Raw genomic sequence first — 16,536 nt, forward strand, 5'->3', positions numbered from 1 at the left:
TGTATATAGAAAACTCTACACCCCCCCCTGTATATAGAAAACTCTACACCCCCCCTGTATATAGAAAACTCTACACCCCCCGCTGTATATAGAAAACTCTACACCCCCCCTGTATATAGAAAACTCTACATCCCCCCCTGTATATAGAAAACTCTACACCCCCCCTGTATAAACTCTACACCCCCCCGTATATAGAAAACTCTACACCCCCCCGTATATAGAAAACTCTACACCCCCCCCTGTATATAGAAAACTCTACACCCCCCCTGTATATAGAAAACTCTACACCCCCCGCTGTATATAGAAAACTCTACACCCCCCGCTGTATATAGAAAACTCTACACCCCCCCCTGTATATAGAAAACTCTACACCCCCCCCTGTATATAGAAAACTCTACACCCCCCCTGTATATAGAAAACTCTACACCCCCCCCTGTATATAGAAAACTCTACACCCCCCCTGTATATAGAAAACTCTACACCCCCCCTGTATATAGAAAACTCTACACCCCCCGCTGTATATAGAAAACTCTACACCCCCCGCTGTATATAGAAAACTCTACACCCCCCGCTGTATATAGAAAACTCTACACCCCCCCTGTATATAGAAAACTCTACACCCCCCCTGTATATAGAAAACTCTACACCCCCCCTGTATATAGAAAACTCTACACCCCCCCTGTATATAGAAAACTCTACACCCCCCCTGTATATAGAAAACTCTACACCCCCCCTGTATATAGAAAACTCTACACCCCCCCTGTATATAGAAAACTCTACACCCCCCCTGTATATAGAAAACTCTACACCCCCCGCTGTATATAGAAAACTCTACACCCCCCGCTGTATATAGAAAACTCTACACCCCCCGCTGTATATAGAAAACTCTACACCCCCCGCTGTATATAGAAAACTCTACACCCCCCCTGTATATAGAAAACTCTACACCCCCCGCTGTATATAGAAAACTCTACACCCCCCCTGTATAAACTCTACACCCCCCGCTGTATATAGAAAACTCTACACCCCCCGCTGTATATAGAAAACTCTACACCCCCCGCTGTATATAGAAAACTCTACACCCCCCGCTGTATATAGAAAACTCTACACCCCCCCTGTATATAGAAAACTCTACACCCCCCCTGTATATAGAAAACTCTACACCCCCCCTGTATATAGAAAACTCTACACCCCCCCTGTATATAGAAAACTCTACACCCCCCGCTGTATATAGAAAACTCTACACCCCCCTGTATATAGAAAACTCTACACCCCCCCTGTATATAGAAAACTCTACACCCCCGCTGTATATAAAAAACTCTACACCCCCCGCTGTATATAGAAAACTCTACACCCCCCGCTGTATATAGAAAACTCTACACCCCCCCTGTATATAGAAAACTCTACACCCCCCCCGTATAAACTCTACACCCCCCCTGTATATAAAAAACTCTACATCCCCCTGTATATAGAAAACTCTACACCCCCCCTGTATATAGAAAACTCTACACCCCCCGCTGTATATAGAAAACTCTACACCCCCCGCTGTATATAGAAAACTCTACACCCCCCGCTGTATATAGAAAACTCTACACCCCCCCTGTATATAGAAAACTCTACACCCCCCCTGTATATAGAAAACTCTACACCCCCCCTGTATAAACTCTACACCCCCCCGTATATAGAAAACTCTACACCCCCCTGTATATAGAAAACTCTACACCCCCCCGCTGTATATAGAAAACTCTACACCCCCCCTGTATATAGAAAACTCTACACCCCCCGCTGTATATAGAAAACTCTACACCCCCCGCTGTATATAGAAAACTCTACACCCCCCCTGTATATAGAAAACTCTACACCCCCCCTGTATATAGAAAACTCTACACCCCCCCTGTATATAGAAAACTCTACACCCCCCCTGTATATAGAAAACTCTACACCCCCCCTGTATATAGAAAACTCTACATCCCCCCCTGTATATAGAAAACTCTACACCCCCCCTGTATATAGAAAACTCTACACCCCCCTGTATAAACTCTACACCCCCCCTGTATTTAGAAAACTCTACATCCCCCCCCTGTATTTAGAAAACTCTACACCCCCCCGCTGTATATAGAAAACTATACACCCCCCGTACGTACATATATATTTATATAACTACACACCTCCTGTGTGTGTATAGCTAGACTATATATACATATACACAGATATATATATATATATATATACACATATGACTGACTGTGGATTGCGCCACCTAGCGGTAGAATTTATAGGTAGTTTTTCTGTGTGCGGAGTCTCAGCACCTCAGTGAGGAGAGAAGCCAGTGTCGCCCGCACACAACACTCCCCCCTCTAGTTATGGGGTAACTCGGCCCCGCCATTGTCTCAAGCTTCGTGTCACCACGAGGTGTCCGTCCTGCCCTTCCCCCACCTCATACGCCATCGTGCACTTCCCCTCCCCCACTTCAGACGACATGAGCTGCCCTTCCCCCATCGCGCCGGGCGCGCCCCCGTGTGGTCTGTGCGTATAATAAGAGGACGCACGGGGTTTCCGCCGAATGCGCTTAGGGGGAGGGGTAGAACAACATGAACGCGCAGCGTGCACGCGCATTCGTCACGTGACTCCCCAGAACCAATAGCCTTACATTATAATGTGGGGGTGACGCGCGCGCCCGAGACAAGCGAGGTAGAAGTATAAACCCCGACGGAGAGAAAGAGCGGGAGAGCAGCCGCAGCCATGTCTGAGGAGAAGCCCAAGGTAAGGCCTGCGCACAGCGCCGGGGCGGCCCGCAGCGTCCTGTCAGGAGAACCGGAGCTGCACTCTGTGAAGAAGCGCCGTGTGTGAGCGGCGTCCTGCCGGGTGGTAGGCCGCAGCGCTGGCGGGAGCAGCAGCACAGGCGGAAGAGCGGCGGCGCTGATCTCTTATACAGGGGAGGACCCGGCCACAGGGGAGGGAGGAGAGGGGGAGGAGGCCGGCTGTGAGCGCATAAGCTGCAGTGTCCCGGGAGATTGCGCGCCAAACCGGCTTCTCCTGCACGTGTGCCACATCCCCCGCTCCAGGACCAGCGCCATGGTGAGTGCCGCCATCTGCAACCAGCCCGGGCTATAGAGATCACTGCGTGCCGGGGGCCGTGCTCAGGCACATGGAGGGGGCAGGCCCCGGACCTCTGCTCGCTCCCCGGGACTGGAGGGCCGGATAGTGCTGGGAGCTTCCGCGCTTCCAACAGCTTTTCTACTTCGCAACTATTTCTGTCTTTCTTGAGGTATTTAACACTTTTTTTTTTTTCTTTTGTTTACAACTTGTTGCTTTGGAGACCGACCTCTGCTGCTGGACCCCCTCATTGTGCTGCCCACCTCTGCTGCTGGACCCCCTCATTGTGCTGCCCACCTCTGCTGCTGGACCCCCTCATTGTGCTGCCCACCTCTGCTGCTGGACCCCCTCATTGTGCTGCCCACCTCTGCTGCTGGACCCTGCACTGTGCTGCTTGTGAGCCCTATAGGAGCAGCGCTGTTACATCCTGGCCAGCACAAGCTAAACAGCAGCGGTGGTCGGTCTCCTAGGCAACGAGCCATAAAGAAAAGTTAATATCTCAAGAACAGCTACAAACTTTAATAAGCAGTAAGATGAAAGTGCTTGATTCTACAGCATGCATCTCTGGAGGTAAGAATAGCCTTTAGCAGCACTGACCACCGTAGGTGCGGGTTCTCCTTGGTCTGTGATCACATGTAATACGTGGTTCATTGTATTACTGAGAGTCGTGTGATGATTGATATCCCTTTTTGAGGATGTAAGTAAATGCTCTGCATGTGGGGCTTGTTTAACATTCTAAAATAAAACTCCATAATAATCAATGGGGCTCCTGCAATGTCTGAATGGAAGTATGAACAGAGCCTTAACTATCTACTGGTTGAGCACGTTTGGGCCGCCAGCTATTGCTATATCCCATATACATATGCGCATTCTGGCTTTGCATTTTCAATAGAGGAAAAAAGCCACTGCCAGACTCCTCTGATGGTGGTTTACCCCCTAGAAGTACAAAAGGATCAGGTATTGAAATTCAACTTGTCCCATCCCTACACATCAGGTGGTCTGCAGGTTCCTCCAAAATCAATGGCTAACTTTTCCATTGTGTATGGGATGGTTCAAAGGGCTTGTCTACTGCTGGACAGGCCCTATTGATGGCTACAGTGCAGCAAAAAATAAACAGGTACTGATTCACTATTGCATTCACGCCTGCTTTTGTTTTTTTGGTATTTTTTGCCTGTATTGGTATTTGAAGTTGCTAAATTTGTCAAATGTACCCCTGTCACCACTCTCACCGAAGTGATTTTATGCAAGCCAGATTATTTTGCACATTTTTCCACAATTTTGGTAAATGTGCTACTTTTTGCTCTAAAAAAAAAAAACTTTAAAGACCATGAATTTACGCAGTAAAAAAAAACTAAACTGCGTGCGCCATCTTAAAAAATTTAGCACAAAAAAAAAACAGCTACAAATGCCACAAGACAAAAAAGGTGACTTAAAAACTGGGTGACTCAGGGCCTTTGTTTACCCCCATGGTCTGGCATTCCTTCACATCTCAGGTCGTTCCCTGCTGATTGGCTGTAGCGGTCACATGATACTTAGTGCTGAGCTAACGAATGAGCTGACCAAGGAGGTAAGTGCACAGCTTTGTTTTGTTGTACAGTGGAACAATTAAGGTGGTGTCCAGGAGACAACCCCTTAAGGATGAGTATTTATTCTAAAAGAGATTACCTGATGCCCTGAGAAAGTTTAATTCCTTAAAATAAACTGTATACATCTAATAAACAGTTTCAACTTCACTCCCAACTCTGGCCAGCAGGCAGTTCATTGACATCCATCTGACACAGGTTCGCATATTAGAAGAGAGCTTCAGTACATTTTACAAGCAGTGCAACTTTTATTAGCATGAGTAGGTTTTCAGTCTCTAGATGAGATGGTCTCCTGGTAGCAGCCAGAAGTTCTGAAAACTGTGGAGATTGACTTGCTGCTGCTCTAAATAATCTGTGCCCTCAGACAGACGTTCATCATTCACTTGTTGACATGGCAGCTCCAGTTTGATAGGTCTGTGATGAGGACTATATAAAGGGGTTGTTGGGGCAAAATAAACCTGTGCCCAGGGGGTACTGGATATGTAAGAAAGTGTGATTCTCTCCCATTGATAGCCACTTAAATGGGTGGTGCACTACCAGGACAACCCCTTCTTGATCTAAATGTTTGGCCCTGAGAAAATAAAAAAAAGCTTGTACTCCCCTCCCATGTCTGCACTCGTGGTCCCAGTGCTCCCATGCGGTTGTGACGCGTGAGCTCTGCACCAGATCAACTCTGGTGTCCCTGTCCCCACCTTCATATGAATTGAACATGAAGAGGGAGTCGTAGATCAGCTGCAGCCTGGACTTCCTCTTCATGTTCAGTTCGACAGAAGGTGGGGACAATGCTGCCGGCGCTGATTGGGTATCAGGCTGCACGGGAGCCCCAGGACCGCCGGAGAGTATAAGGTTTTTTTATTTTATCAGGACCAAGTGTGGGATATGACAATGAGTTCTTTAACTTCTTTTAAAGGAGATGTCCTGTACTTTTTTATGATCTCCCCAGTGTATTCACCCTGTGCCCATAAGTGTTTTTGTAAATGCCTTTGGTTGTCCTTGTCTGTGAGCGGTGCTATTGCTGGCCGCTCACAGGCATCACGTGACCCCAAGCGGCCGCCGGCTTTTACTTCCGCCAATGTCATGTCAAGTGACGCGGTTCCCGCGGTGGTGGATGCTGGGCTGTGGGTGGAGTTACCCCGTGCGTCACACCCAGCATCTTCCTCGTGCTCTCCCCTGCTCTTCACCAATGAGTGAAGAGAGGGAAAGCATGTGGTGGATGCTGAGTGTAACTGCTCATCACTCACAGCACTGAGTCGGCTGCGGCTGGAACTTGATGTGACATCAGCGGATGTCAGAGCCGGCTGCAGTTGAGGGTCATGTGATGCCTGTGAGCAGCCAAGGATAGCGCTGCTCACAGGCAAGAAGAACAACCAAAGGTATTTACAAAAACCCTTATGGGCACAGGGTGAATACATTAGGGCGATAATAAAAAGTACTGGACAACTCCTTTTTAAATACAGTGGTGATGTCACCAATCGCTGGCTTTATGCAGCCTCTGATTGGCTGCAGTGGTCAGGTGACTGAGCAGCGTGCATCATTTAACATTTTCCTTGCAAGTCGGCATACTGCAACCATTCAATGATCATCTGATATATTTTAATGACTGGCCACTTGTAAGCGAATGGCCTTTTTAGACATGCTAGCTAACAGGTGCACGAGAAATTATCCACTACTACGATGGTTCTGTGCCCATAGGCGATAGTTTAAACAGGGCGATTGCACCTCACTAATGAGCATTTTGCCTGTTCATTGGGTCTAGCCTTTGTAGAATAGCCAATAATTCTGAATGAGCTGTCTTATGAATGCTTGTTCACACAGTTTTGGCTAGTCTAAATGGGTCACGGGACTTACAGGAAATACAGTTAGTAGATTTATACATGTCATCTACACACTATTCCTTATCTATCCAGCAGTCCAAATATCAGGGAAGAAGGCTCATTCACAATTGTTTATATTTGCTATGCAACAGATTAATGGGGATACGGAGTTTCATCTCTTTCCTTTCTGAAATGGATTCTTTTCTAAGGCTAGGTCATCAATATCTGAATCCTGGAAAACCCTCTAAATCACTACAGGCTCTGTGTACAATAGTTGTGTTGTGGCTGAGGTAGTCAGACATGAAGTTTACTCCTAGCCTTAGGGAGACTGAAGACTGCCTTGCTGAACTACAGCTGGGGAGTCTTCCTTTAATAGATTTAGCTCTAGGTGTTAGGGTATGTGCACACGATGCAGAAATGCTCAGGATTTTTTCCTGAGCATTTCTGCATCTCCCTGGCAGGAAAAAATGCATGCGGATTGTACATGCGGTTTCCTGCCAGGGACATGCGGAAATGAAGAGGTCTTCACTTTCATTTCCGCATGCGGGTTGACAAGCGCTTTCCAAGCGATTTTAGCATCACTTGGAAAGTGCTTGTCAACTTTACACTATATAAATCCATGCAACCAGCATGGATTTATATAGTGTGTGAATGTCAAAAAAATAAATATATACTTTACCCTCTGATGGCCCCCGGTGTCCTGCTTCGCTCGGTCCCGGCTACCGGCAGTGAAGACTTTAGGACCTGGCGACGTCAGCGTCACGTGACCCGTCACATGACTCTGACGTCAGTGAAGGTCCTTCTTCATTCAACCCCAAAGTGCCGGGAATATATAATTAATATATATATATATATATATATATATATATATATATATATATATATATATATATATATATATATATATATATATATATATATATATATATATATATATATATATATATATATATATATTTTAAATGGTACCTGGGTGTGGATGAGACTCTCCTCTCCTCCACACCCGGGTACCGACCGCACGGAATGCGCATCAACATATACAGTGATGCGGATTCCATGCGGTCTAATGCAAGTCAATGGCGGCAAAAAAGCAGCGTTTCTGCAAAATTAATTGACATGCTGCGGATTTTTGAGCGCAGCGTTTACGCTGCGGAAAAATCCAAATCATGGGCACAGCACATGCGGATTTCAATTGGGGAACATTGCTGCCCTTCTACCATGCGTTTACGCAACTGCAAAAACGCCGCGGAAACGCATTAAAAACGCATCGTGTGGACTCAGCCTAAATGTTCCTACAAGGATGGTAAAATTTTGAAAATTTAGAAAATTAAAGCATTGCAACTTTTGTCCCTAGAATTAATTCCTATGGGAGCTTCCAAAATTTTCAGTGGTGCCACAATTTTGCTGAGTCACTTATTGCTGTGTAACTGGAGCTTTAAGGAACCTGCCAGTAAGAAATAAATGTCCAAGCAGGACAGTACTGTTGGTAGTCACACATTGTTGTATCACGGTCACTTTTTGTGTTTTGTTTAGTTATTTATTTTTTCTAAATGGTGAAAAGGTTGCCTGACAGATCTACCATCAGTTTCTGAGAAGCAAATTCAAAACTGACAACCAATATTGTTGAAATGTACTAGAGAAAAGTTTGTTGTGTGTGGGGGGGTGAGTACTTTCAATGGTTATTGTCTTGGCATAACATTGACTGCTCTGCTAGGAATTTTGCTGATCAGAAGATTGAAGAAGCTGGAGCAAGGAAAAGCATTGCAAAAGCCTTACTTTGGCCCCTTCAGTCCCTGTAATCACTCCTTGGGTGTTTACTTGCCAATATGTGGGCAGTCTTGTTTTACTTTGCTTCTTCACCTCTGCCCAGGCAATAAATGTTTCGCACATGCGCAGTTAGTCGGCCCAGTTTCCTGGATTTATGAAACAGCTGAATGTGCTCAGTGCCTGTGCAAAAGGTGAGAAAGTAGTAGCATGGTGAAATGTGACATTCCCCTTATTTCTTTATATGAGCATGGAGATTGTCTGGTCTGTTTTCAAGGCGCATAGATGTAGAGGTGCAAGATAGGCAGGTAGTCATTGTTACATATGTAAGAAAAAAGCATTAAACAGATGACTCTAGAATTTCACCTGATCTATTTTTTTTTTGTGTTTTTCCTTAGGAAACCGTAAAGACAGAAAATGACCACATCAATCTTAAAGTGGCAGGACAGGACGGATCAGTGGTCCAGTTCAAAATCAAGCGACACACTCCTCTAAGCAAGTTAATGAAGGCATACTGTGATAGACAGGTATAACCCGAAAAGTCTCCAAATAGCATTTTTAATATAATATGCAAATGTGTTATGGACTTGCAGCTTTGACGTGAATATCCCACACAACCTGTAAGACAGATGTGGCTCTTTGTTTTGAAAGAGAATAGTCGGACAACCCGGTTGAGTTGCACTAGATTTTAGGCTGCAATCTTCATTCCTTCATTTATTTTTAGAAGCACTGATAATCCTTTTTCAACCTGTTCCTAACTACAGTCTTTTCAAATGTGACGGTGTCCTTCCCATTAATATGTGCTTTGTGACATTGTGATTTATCTTACAACAGCCCCACTACCAGTCTTCATGACAGTATGCATTAATGAAGACTATGAACGTAGCTTAAATGGGTTGACCAGTAGTCGGGCAACCCCTTCTCAATTACTATATTCCCCTCCACTCTGTAAAATAAAAATGGCATGTACTCTCCACCGGCAAGTGGCTGCAGTGCTCTTGCGACACTTAAGTCAATCAGTGGCCTCTGACTGGCTGCAATGCTCACGTGACAACAACACCACACCACGGGAGACCCAATGCTGACATTGCTGGAGCTGCACTGGAGGTGAGAACAAGCTTTTCTTATTTGTAATTGACAAGGGGCTTTCCAAGAACAATACCTTTTTAATTCTGCATTTATAGTGCAACTGAACAGCAGAGTGCAAAAGTGTTCATAGCCTTTAAAGGGGTTGTCAGAAATATAACCGTGAACATATTTTTAATATCTAACATTTTGGAATGTAAATAAAGTAAAAATTCCCTACTGTTCCCTCTACGCTAGCTTTCTTTTGACCTGTGTTTGTTTGTTGTTTTTTTTGTTGCCACTGCCAATTTCTGATGTTCTGTTTGAGTCTCTCAGCACGCAAACAGAACATCATCAGGAGGCTAGGGCCATTGTTGCTCACCCCTGCGTTTGTTTTTTTTTTTTGTTTTTTTCTACCTTGAAACTGGACGTCCTCATTGTGCTGCAGTTACTCCCCACAGCTGCGGTCACTGCCCTGAAACGGGGCTGTGTTAGTCTGTTGTACGGAGTTAAGCACTGGTTAATTCCAAAGCATGCATAGTAATGCTCGCTGCGATTTTTCAATTCACATTGGCAGCGCGCTCCTTCACTGACTCGTCACTTTAGAGTTGGTAAGGGAGTGCACTGGTAGTGCACATTGAAGGGGAAAGAGCAGGGGAAGCACACTGAGCCCTCGACAGCCGCCACATGCTCAGTTGGACAGAGACCAGACCATGAAACAGACAACGCTGATGATGCTCTGTTTTAGGACAGACAGCAGCTGAGGGGGGTGAAAAAGCAGAGGTGGGAGATGACAGCCCTGGGCTGCCTGATGACGCTCTGTTAAGAATCCCCTGTGCATGCTGTGAGACTCAAAGGGAGCCTCATCAGAAGTAGTGGAGGAAAAAGCACACAGAGGGAATGGTAGGGAATTTTACTTTTTAAAAACAACTTTTGTAATGTAGTAGTTAGATGTTTGAGTATTAGGTTCACTGTTAGGTTTCAGAAATGCCCCTTAAAATTACCTCCATGCTACCAGACTTCAAGATTTATAGCATTTGCTTCCAGGACAATTTCCAAATTTTAGTCCCACACCAATTAAAACCTGTTTGTAAAATTAAAAAAATCTTATTTTATCCCATATTGATCTATATTCTCAAAGTAGACACCTAATTGTAAGAATACACCATGTCCATTTACATACCGCTGTGCGTCAATTTGGAATGTAGTGATTGGCTGTAGCGGTCACATGTGCTGTAGTTGTGATTTCTCCACTGCAGCCTATCAACAAAGACTGCAATCAGCGATGGGAGGCAGTGTTAGACCTGCAGTGGGGGAGTCTAGCCAAGTGTAATCATTGTCTGCAAACCTAGGGAATAAGGAAAAATATATCTTGGAAAACACTTGAGCCCCCGTCTCACATAGCGATATCGCTGCTGAGTCACGGTTTTGGTGACTCACCAGCGACCTCACCAGCGATGTCGCTGTGTGTGACACTTTGCAACGATCAGGCCCCTGCTGTGAGGTCGCTGATCATTGCAAAGTGTCCTGGACCATTTTTTGGTCGTTGGCCTCCCGCTGGCCAGCACACATCGCTGTGTGTGACCAGCGGGAGCAGCTATCAGGCTGGTAACTATGGTAAACATCGGGTTACTAGGGGCACACGCGCACTTAGTAACCCGCTGTTTACCATGGATACCACTCTGCTACGGTGCGCGGAGGCTCCCGCGCACCGTAGCAGAGTGGTATCCATGGTAAACAGCGGGTTACTAGGGGCACACGCGCACTTAGTAACCCGATGTTTACCATAGTTGCCAGCCTGCTCCTGCTTGCAGCAGGCTGGTAACGGGAGCAGGACATCGTGGAAAGATTCTTTCCACGATATCGCTGCTCCCCTGATCGCTGGTGAGCCTGCCTGTTTGACAGCTCACCAGCGATGTATTAGCGATGCAGCAACGGTCCCTGACAGGTCGTATCGTTGTCGGGATCGCTGCTGCATCGTTTAGTGTGACGGGGCCATTACATTCATGACTTGGTAGCTACTTGGTTGGCAATGAAAGGGTTATTGTCTGTATACTTTTGCAGTCTTTTGCTTCTTACTGCTAAAATGAGGCAGATTATAACTCTTCTCCTTTTCTCTTAGGGTTTGTCGATGAGACACATACGGTTCAGGTTTGATGGTCAGCCTATTAACGAAACAGACACCCCGGCACAGGTATGGCCACTTGCTTTACATGAGTTTCTACAGTAGCACATAATTTGTAGTGTTCTGTTTCAGAACACAGTGTCTTTAATTAAAAAAAAAAAAAACTAACTCCTTAATGGCTTTTATACTTGCTATTAATAATAATAATCTTTATTTTATATGGCACCAACATAGTCTGCAGCGCTTTACATACATTATCGCCTATTAAAGGACATTATTCTGGAAGGGCCCCAGGTCGCACTTAAAGGGTTAGTCCCATCATTAGAGGTTATCGCCTATGTAAAAGGAACTTTGGGGCCCCCATAGGTCTCAAGCATGGTGCTTTGAAAATCCCTATTCATTCTCTATGGGAGATGGTGACGGCCAGCACTTTGGTCCAACGGTCCCAGAAAGTGAATGGAGCATTTTAGACCACTGTTATTGTTCCAAAGTTGTGATAACTGCTAATTTTGAATCATGGGATTAACCCTGAGCCACCTTTCCAAATGGACCTCATTGGTCTCTAGAACAGTGTTCTGAAGTGTCCCATTGAGTCTCTGGTGCAAAACTGAGAATTGTATTTTACCATCTTTGAAAAATAAATGGAGCATTTTAGAGCCATAGTCTTGCAGATTAGAGCGACTTTATCCCCAGGGCCTTCTCACCAGTCTACCAGGTATTTTACTGCTGCGGCAGGTCACATATGAGAACTGGGGACGCAGTCCTCCGTTCTGGTGATTAGTGGAACCCGCACTGGTCTATCAGGCCATTTGCCTGACGATTAAGGGGAGGTAATGAATAACTGATAACTGCATTGTGATATTGGGTTTTGATGAAAGGCTGCATGGCTGCAAGTGATACAATTGTAACATCTTGTTTCTTCCTTGTGCTGCAGCTTGAGATGGAAGATGAGGATACTATTGACGTGTTTCAACAACAGACAGGCGGCATGTGCTAAGCCAGTTCCTATGTGGAAGGTGTCCATAGAGCCTTTATGCACCTAACTTCCTACATCTGCCCTTCATGACAAAGAACACGCTGATCACACGACATTCTGGAAACATTAGCAGACTCTGGAAACGTTTGATTTAACAAATTTTGCTTTGCCCTACATACAAGAGGTGGAAGTTTTGTTGTAAAGAGGGCCAATGTCAACAATTACTTTCCTAAAGTGGTTTTGTTTTCATGTATTGTGTGCCACTGTTCATTTTTTATTTACAGTAATCTTCAATTTTGTGTTTTTTGGTTTTCCTTTTTCATGTAAATAGTTGGACAAGTTCCCACCTGAGTGTAGCTGACTGATGCCAGGACACTCCTGATTTCTGTTTGGTTCTCAAGTCATTACTCCCAAAGCCACATTAAAAGCAAGGTTGAAATTAGGAGCCATCATGGGGGTGGTGGGAGGAGGGACATGATTTTATTCACCAGACTACACACCTCTACATGACCTGAGAATGGATCACATTTCAGTGAATGTATGACATGTAAATCCTTCACACTAATGCTGTTTTACAAATAGTTGAGTTTGGGTACTGTATCTGATCTGACGTGTCTGAAATTAATTTAGCTGGTTACAACACTCGTACGGTCTGTATGAAGGATGTTTCATGCAAGGTCTATTCTGTTTGCCATTAAATTGGCCTTGTTGTATTTACACTGTCCCTGGTTCCTTTTAATGCAGCAAGCTAAACATTCAGATATTCATTCCTTTTAAAATGAAGATGCTGCTAAAGCAAACCAGTATGTTAGCAAAGTGGCCTTTTTGAGAACATACTAAAGGTGTCAATGACCTGTTCAGGGCAAAAAATCTTGGTGTTGGCGATCATTTCCTAAGCAAGCTATGGTAAACAGACTGCTACAATTGACTAGGACTCTTAATAGCCCACTGTTTTAAAAGCTGATCCTAATGTTTCATTTCAACACTAATGCCATTTTCTTAGCTAAAGTGGCATGTTTGCAGTGGAAGCTTCCAAGAAATTAGCATGTTTGACCAAAAAGTAAATATTCCCATATTTCGGATGTATTAGTAGTCCAGTACAAAGAACGTAATTCCAGCTGAGTAATAAAATAAATACTCTTCCAAAAAAAAGTTCTTATTTGTAACTCATTAGTCTTCTACAGTGTGGCCTCTGGTTTCTTTTAATCCTTATCTGCTGGATAAATGTATTATTTCAACTACAAAATAAAGAAAACTTTAAATCTGATTTTGGAACAGTTGTAATGTGTGCAATAAGTAAATGGGTTGTCTGGCACTTGTATATTTAACACCTATCCATGGTGTAGGTCATCGTTCCCAGATTGAGGGCCTGACACTCAGCTTCCCCCACCAAAGTACTGAAGTTCCCAATGAATGTAAACAGTACGGTGCTGGAAAATTGAGGACGGTCACTAGTGTACAGTCGCATTCTGCAGCTTGGCTCCTTGGGCCACATTCAGTATTGGGTCAGTATTTGTAAGCCAAAACAAGCAGTGGGTAAAAAAAAAATGCAGAAGTGGTGCACGTGTTTCCATTATACAGGGTGATTATAAAAGATCTGGTTTCAAAGATGTAGATTTCAAAATGTATTACATGCACAAAAGTGAATGGCACATACTAACGAACAAACACTCCCAAGTTTAGCACATAATGTTTACAAATGTTCAGTGTCCTCCTTTTGTCACACGACACATCTATGCGGTAATCCAGTTTGGCCCAAACACGCTGAGTTATGCCCCCGTCGATGGTTAATAGAGCGGCAGTAATGCTGTCCTGGTAAAGGCGGCACGTAAACAATGTCTTTGACGTAACCCCAAAGGAAGAAGTCGCACACTCAGACCAGGAGATCTGGGGGTCATGTTCATTCTATGGAACGCTCACTACATGGTAACAATTGATTTACACTTCTCATACTCTAAAACACTCCTTCTACCTTCTATAACCATTACCGGCTTGATCTATCTTCATCTACAGATCTATCCTTTGGGAGAAAGGTGTTACAAGCGGTGATCCCGGCCTAAGGTGTCTGTTCTATATAAATCTCTCAGGTGGTGCTGTCATGGGAGAAGGGGGGAAAAAAAAAATCTTAGTTACTTACCGGTAATGGGATTTTACAGAGCCCATGACAGCACCCTTATATTCCCTCCCTTTTATCACTTATGGTGTGCACTATATATGGGTATATAGCGAGAAATGTTTTATTGGTGGTAGTTGTGTACTAACATACTATCCGGAGGAAAAATTGCGCAATAGTTTTTGGGATCCGTTTTCTCCTCTTACTTCTGTGAAAATAAAAAATTTGGGGCTAAAACATAATTTTTGTGGAAAAAGTTAGATTTTTTTTTTTTTATTTTCATGGCGCCAAGTTATAAACTTCTGTGAAGCTCCTGGGGATTCAGGGTGCTCACCACACATCTACAATTCAAAGTCTGCATTCCAAAGCGTCACTCCTTCCCTTCCGAGCCCTGCCGTGCGCCCAAGCAATGGCTTTCCCCCACATATGGGGTATCAGCGTACTCAGGAGAAATTGCGCAACAACTCTTGGGGGTCCAATTTCTCCTTGTACCCTCGTGAAAATGAAAAAATTGCGGCTAAAAGATCGTTTTTGTGGAAACAAAATATTTTTTTCACGCCTCTACGACAAACTTTTGCGAAACACTTGTGGGTTCAAAGTGCTCACCACACATCTAAATAAGTTCCTTAAGGGGTCTAGTTTCCAAAATGGTGTCACTTGTGGGGAGTTTCCACTGATTAGGCACATCAGGGGCTTTCCAAACACAACATGGCGTCCGCTAATTATTCAAGCAAATTTTACATTCAAATGGTGCTCCTTCCCTTCCGAACCCTGCCGTGCGCCCAAACAGTGGTTTTCTCCCACATATGGGGTATCGGCTTACTCAGGAGAAATTGCACAACAAATGCTATGGTGCAATATCTACTGTTACCCTTATGAAAATGCAAAATTGGGGGCTGAAAAACATTTTTGTTTGGAAAAAAAAAAAGTGAAAATTTAATTTTTATGGCTCAATGTTATAAACTTCTGTGAAGCATCTGGGGGTTCAGGGTGCTCACCACATATCTAGATAAGTTCCCTGAAGGGTCTAGTTTCCAAAATGGTGTCACTTGTGGCTGGTTTCCATTGTTTAGGCACATCAGGGGCTCCCCAAACACAACATGGCATCCGCTAATCATTTAAGTAAATTTTACATTCAAAAAGTCAAATGGTGCTCCTTCCCTTCTGAACTCTGCCATGCGCCCAAACAGTGGCTTTTCCCCACATATGGGGTATCGGCGCGCTCAGGAGGAATTGCACAACAAATTTTGGGGTCTGTTTTTTTAATGATACCCTTGTGAAAATAAAAAATTGGGGTCTAAAGTAACTTTTTTTTTTTCACAAAAATGTTGATTTTTTTTTTCTTCCACATTCCAAAAATTGCTGTGGAGCACCTGAAGGGTTAATAAACTTCTTGAATGTGGTTTTGAGCACCTTGAGGGGTGAAGTTTTTAGAATGGTGTCACTTTTGGGTATTTTCTGTAATAAAGACCCCTTAAAGTCACTTCAAATGTGATGTGGTCCCTAAAAAAAAAAAAATGGTTTTGTAAAGTTTGTTGTAAAAATGAAAAATCGCTGGTCAAATTTTAACCCTTATAGCTCCCTAACAAAAAAAATTTTGCTTCCAAAATTGTGCTGATGCAAAGTAGACAAGTCGGAAATGTTATTTATTAACTATTTTGTGTGACATATCTCTCTGATTTAAGGGCATGAAAATTCAAAGTTTGAAAATTTTCTCAGTTTCCGTTTTTCTCACAAATAGCACCTGGGTTTATCGAAGAAATTTTACCACTATCATGAAGTACAATATGTCACGAAAAAACAATCTGAGAATCAGTGGGATCCCTTGAAGTGTTCCAGAGTAATTACCTCATAAAGTGACAGTGGTCAGAATTGTGAAAATTGACCTGGTAATTAATGTGCAAACCACCTTGGGGGGTAAAGGGGTTAAAGAAGTCGTCCACTACTTTATATGTATCCCCCTGGGGCCCAGAAGTGTTTTTGTAAATACCTTGTGGTAC

General features: G+C 44.0%; 1 protein-coding gene across 1 annotated transcript; it reads left to right on the top strand.

Annotated features, from left to right (window-relative positions):
• The first annotated feature begins 2,607 nt into the window (after nt 1-2,607).
• Nucleotides 2,608-13,690, top strand: SUMO3 (small ubiquitin like modifier 3). The gene is made up of 4 exons (XM_073646545.1): nt 2,608-2,763; nt 8,656-8,784; nt 11,445-11,516; nt 12,382-13,690. Exons 1-4 carry the CDS (start codon nt 2,743-2,745, stop codon nt 12,442-12,444), a joined length of 285 nt encoding a protein of 94 aa, XP_073502646.1. The 5' UTR covers nt 2,608-2,742; the 3' UTR covers nt 12,445-13,690.
• Nucleotides 13,691-16,536: the final 2,846 nt, after the last annotated feature.

The sequence above is a fragment of the Phyllobates terribilis genome, unplaced genomic scaffold, assembly GCF_046119375.1.
Source record: "Phyllobates terribilis strain yellow unplaced genomic scaffold, ASM4611937v1 Scaffold_9__5_contigs__length_417890890, whole genome shotgun sequence".
Lineage (NCBI taxonomy): Eukaryota > Metazoa > Chordata > Amphibia > Anura > Dendrobatidae > Phyllobates > Phyllobates terribilis.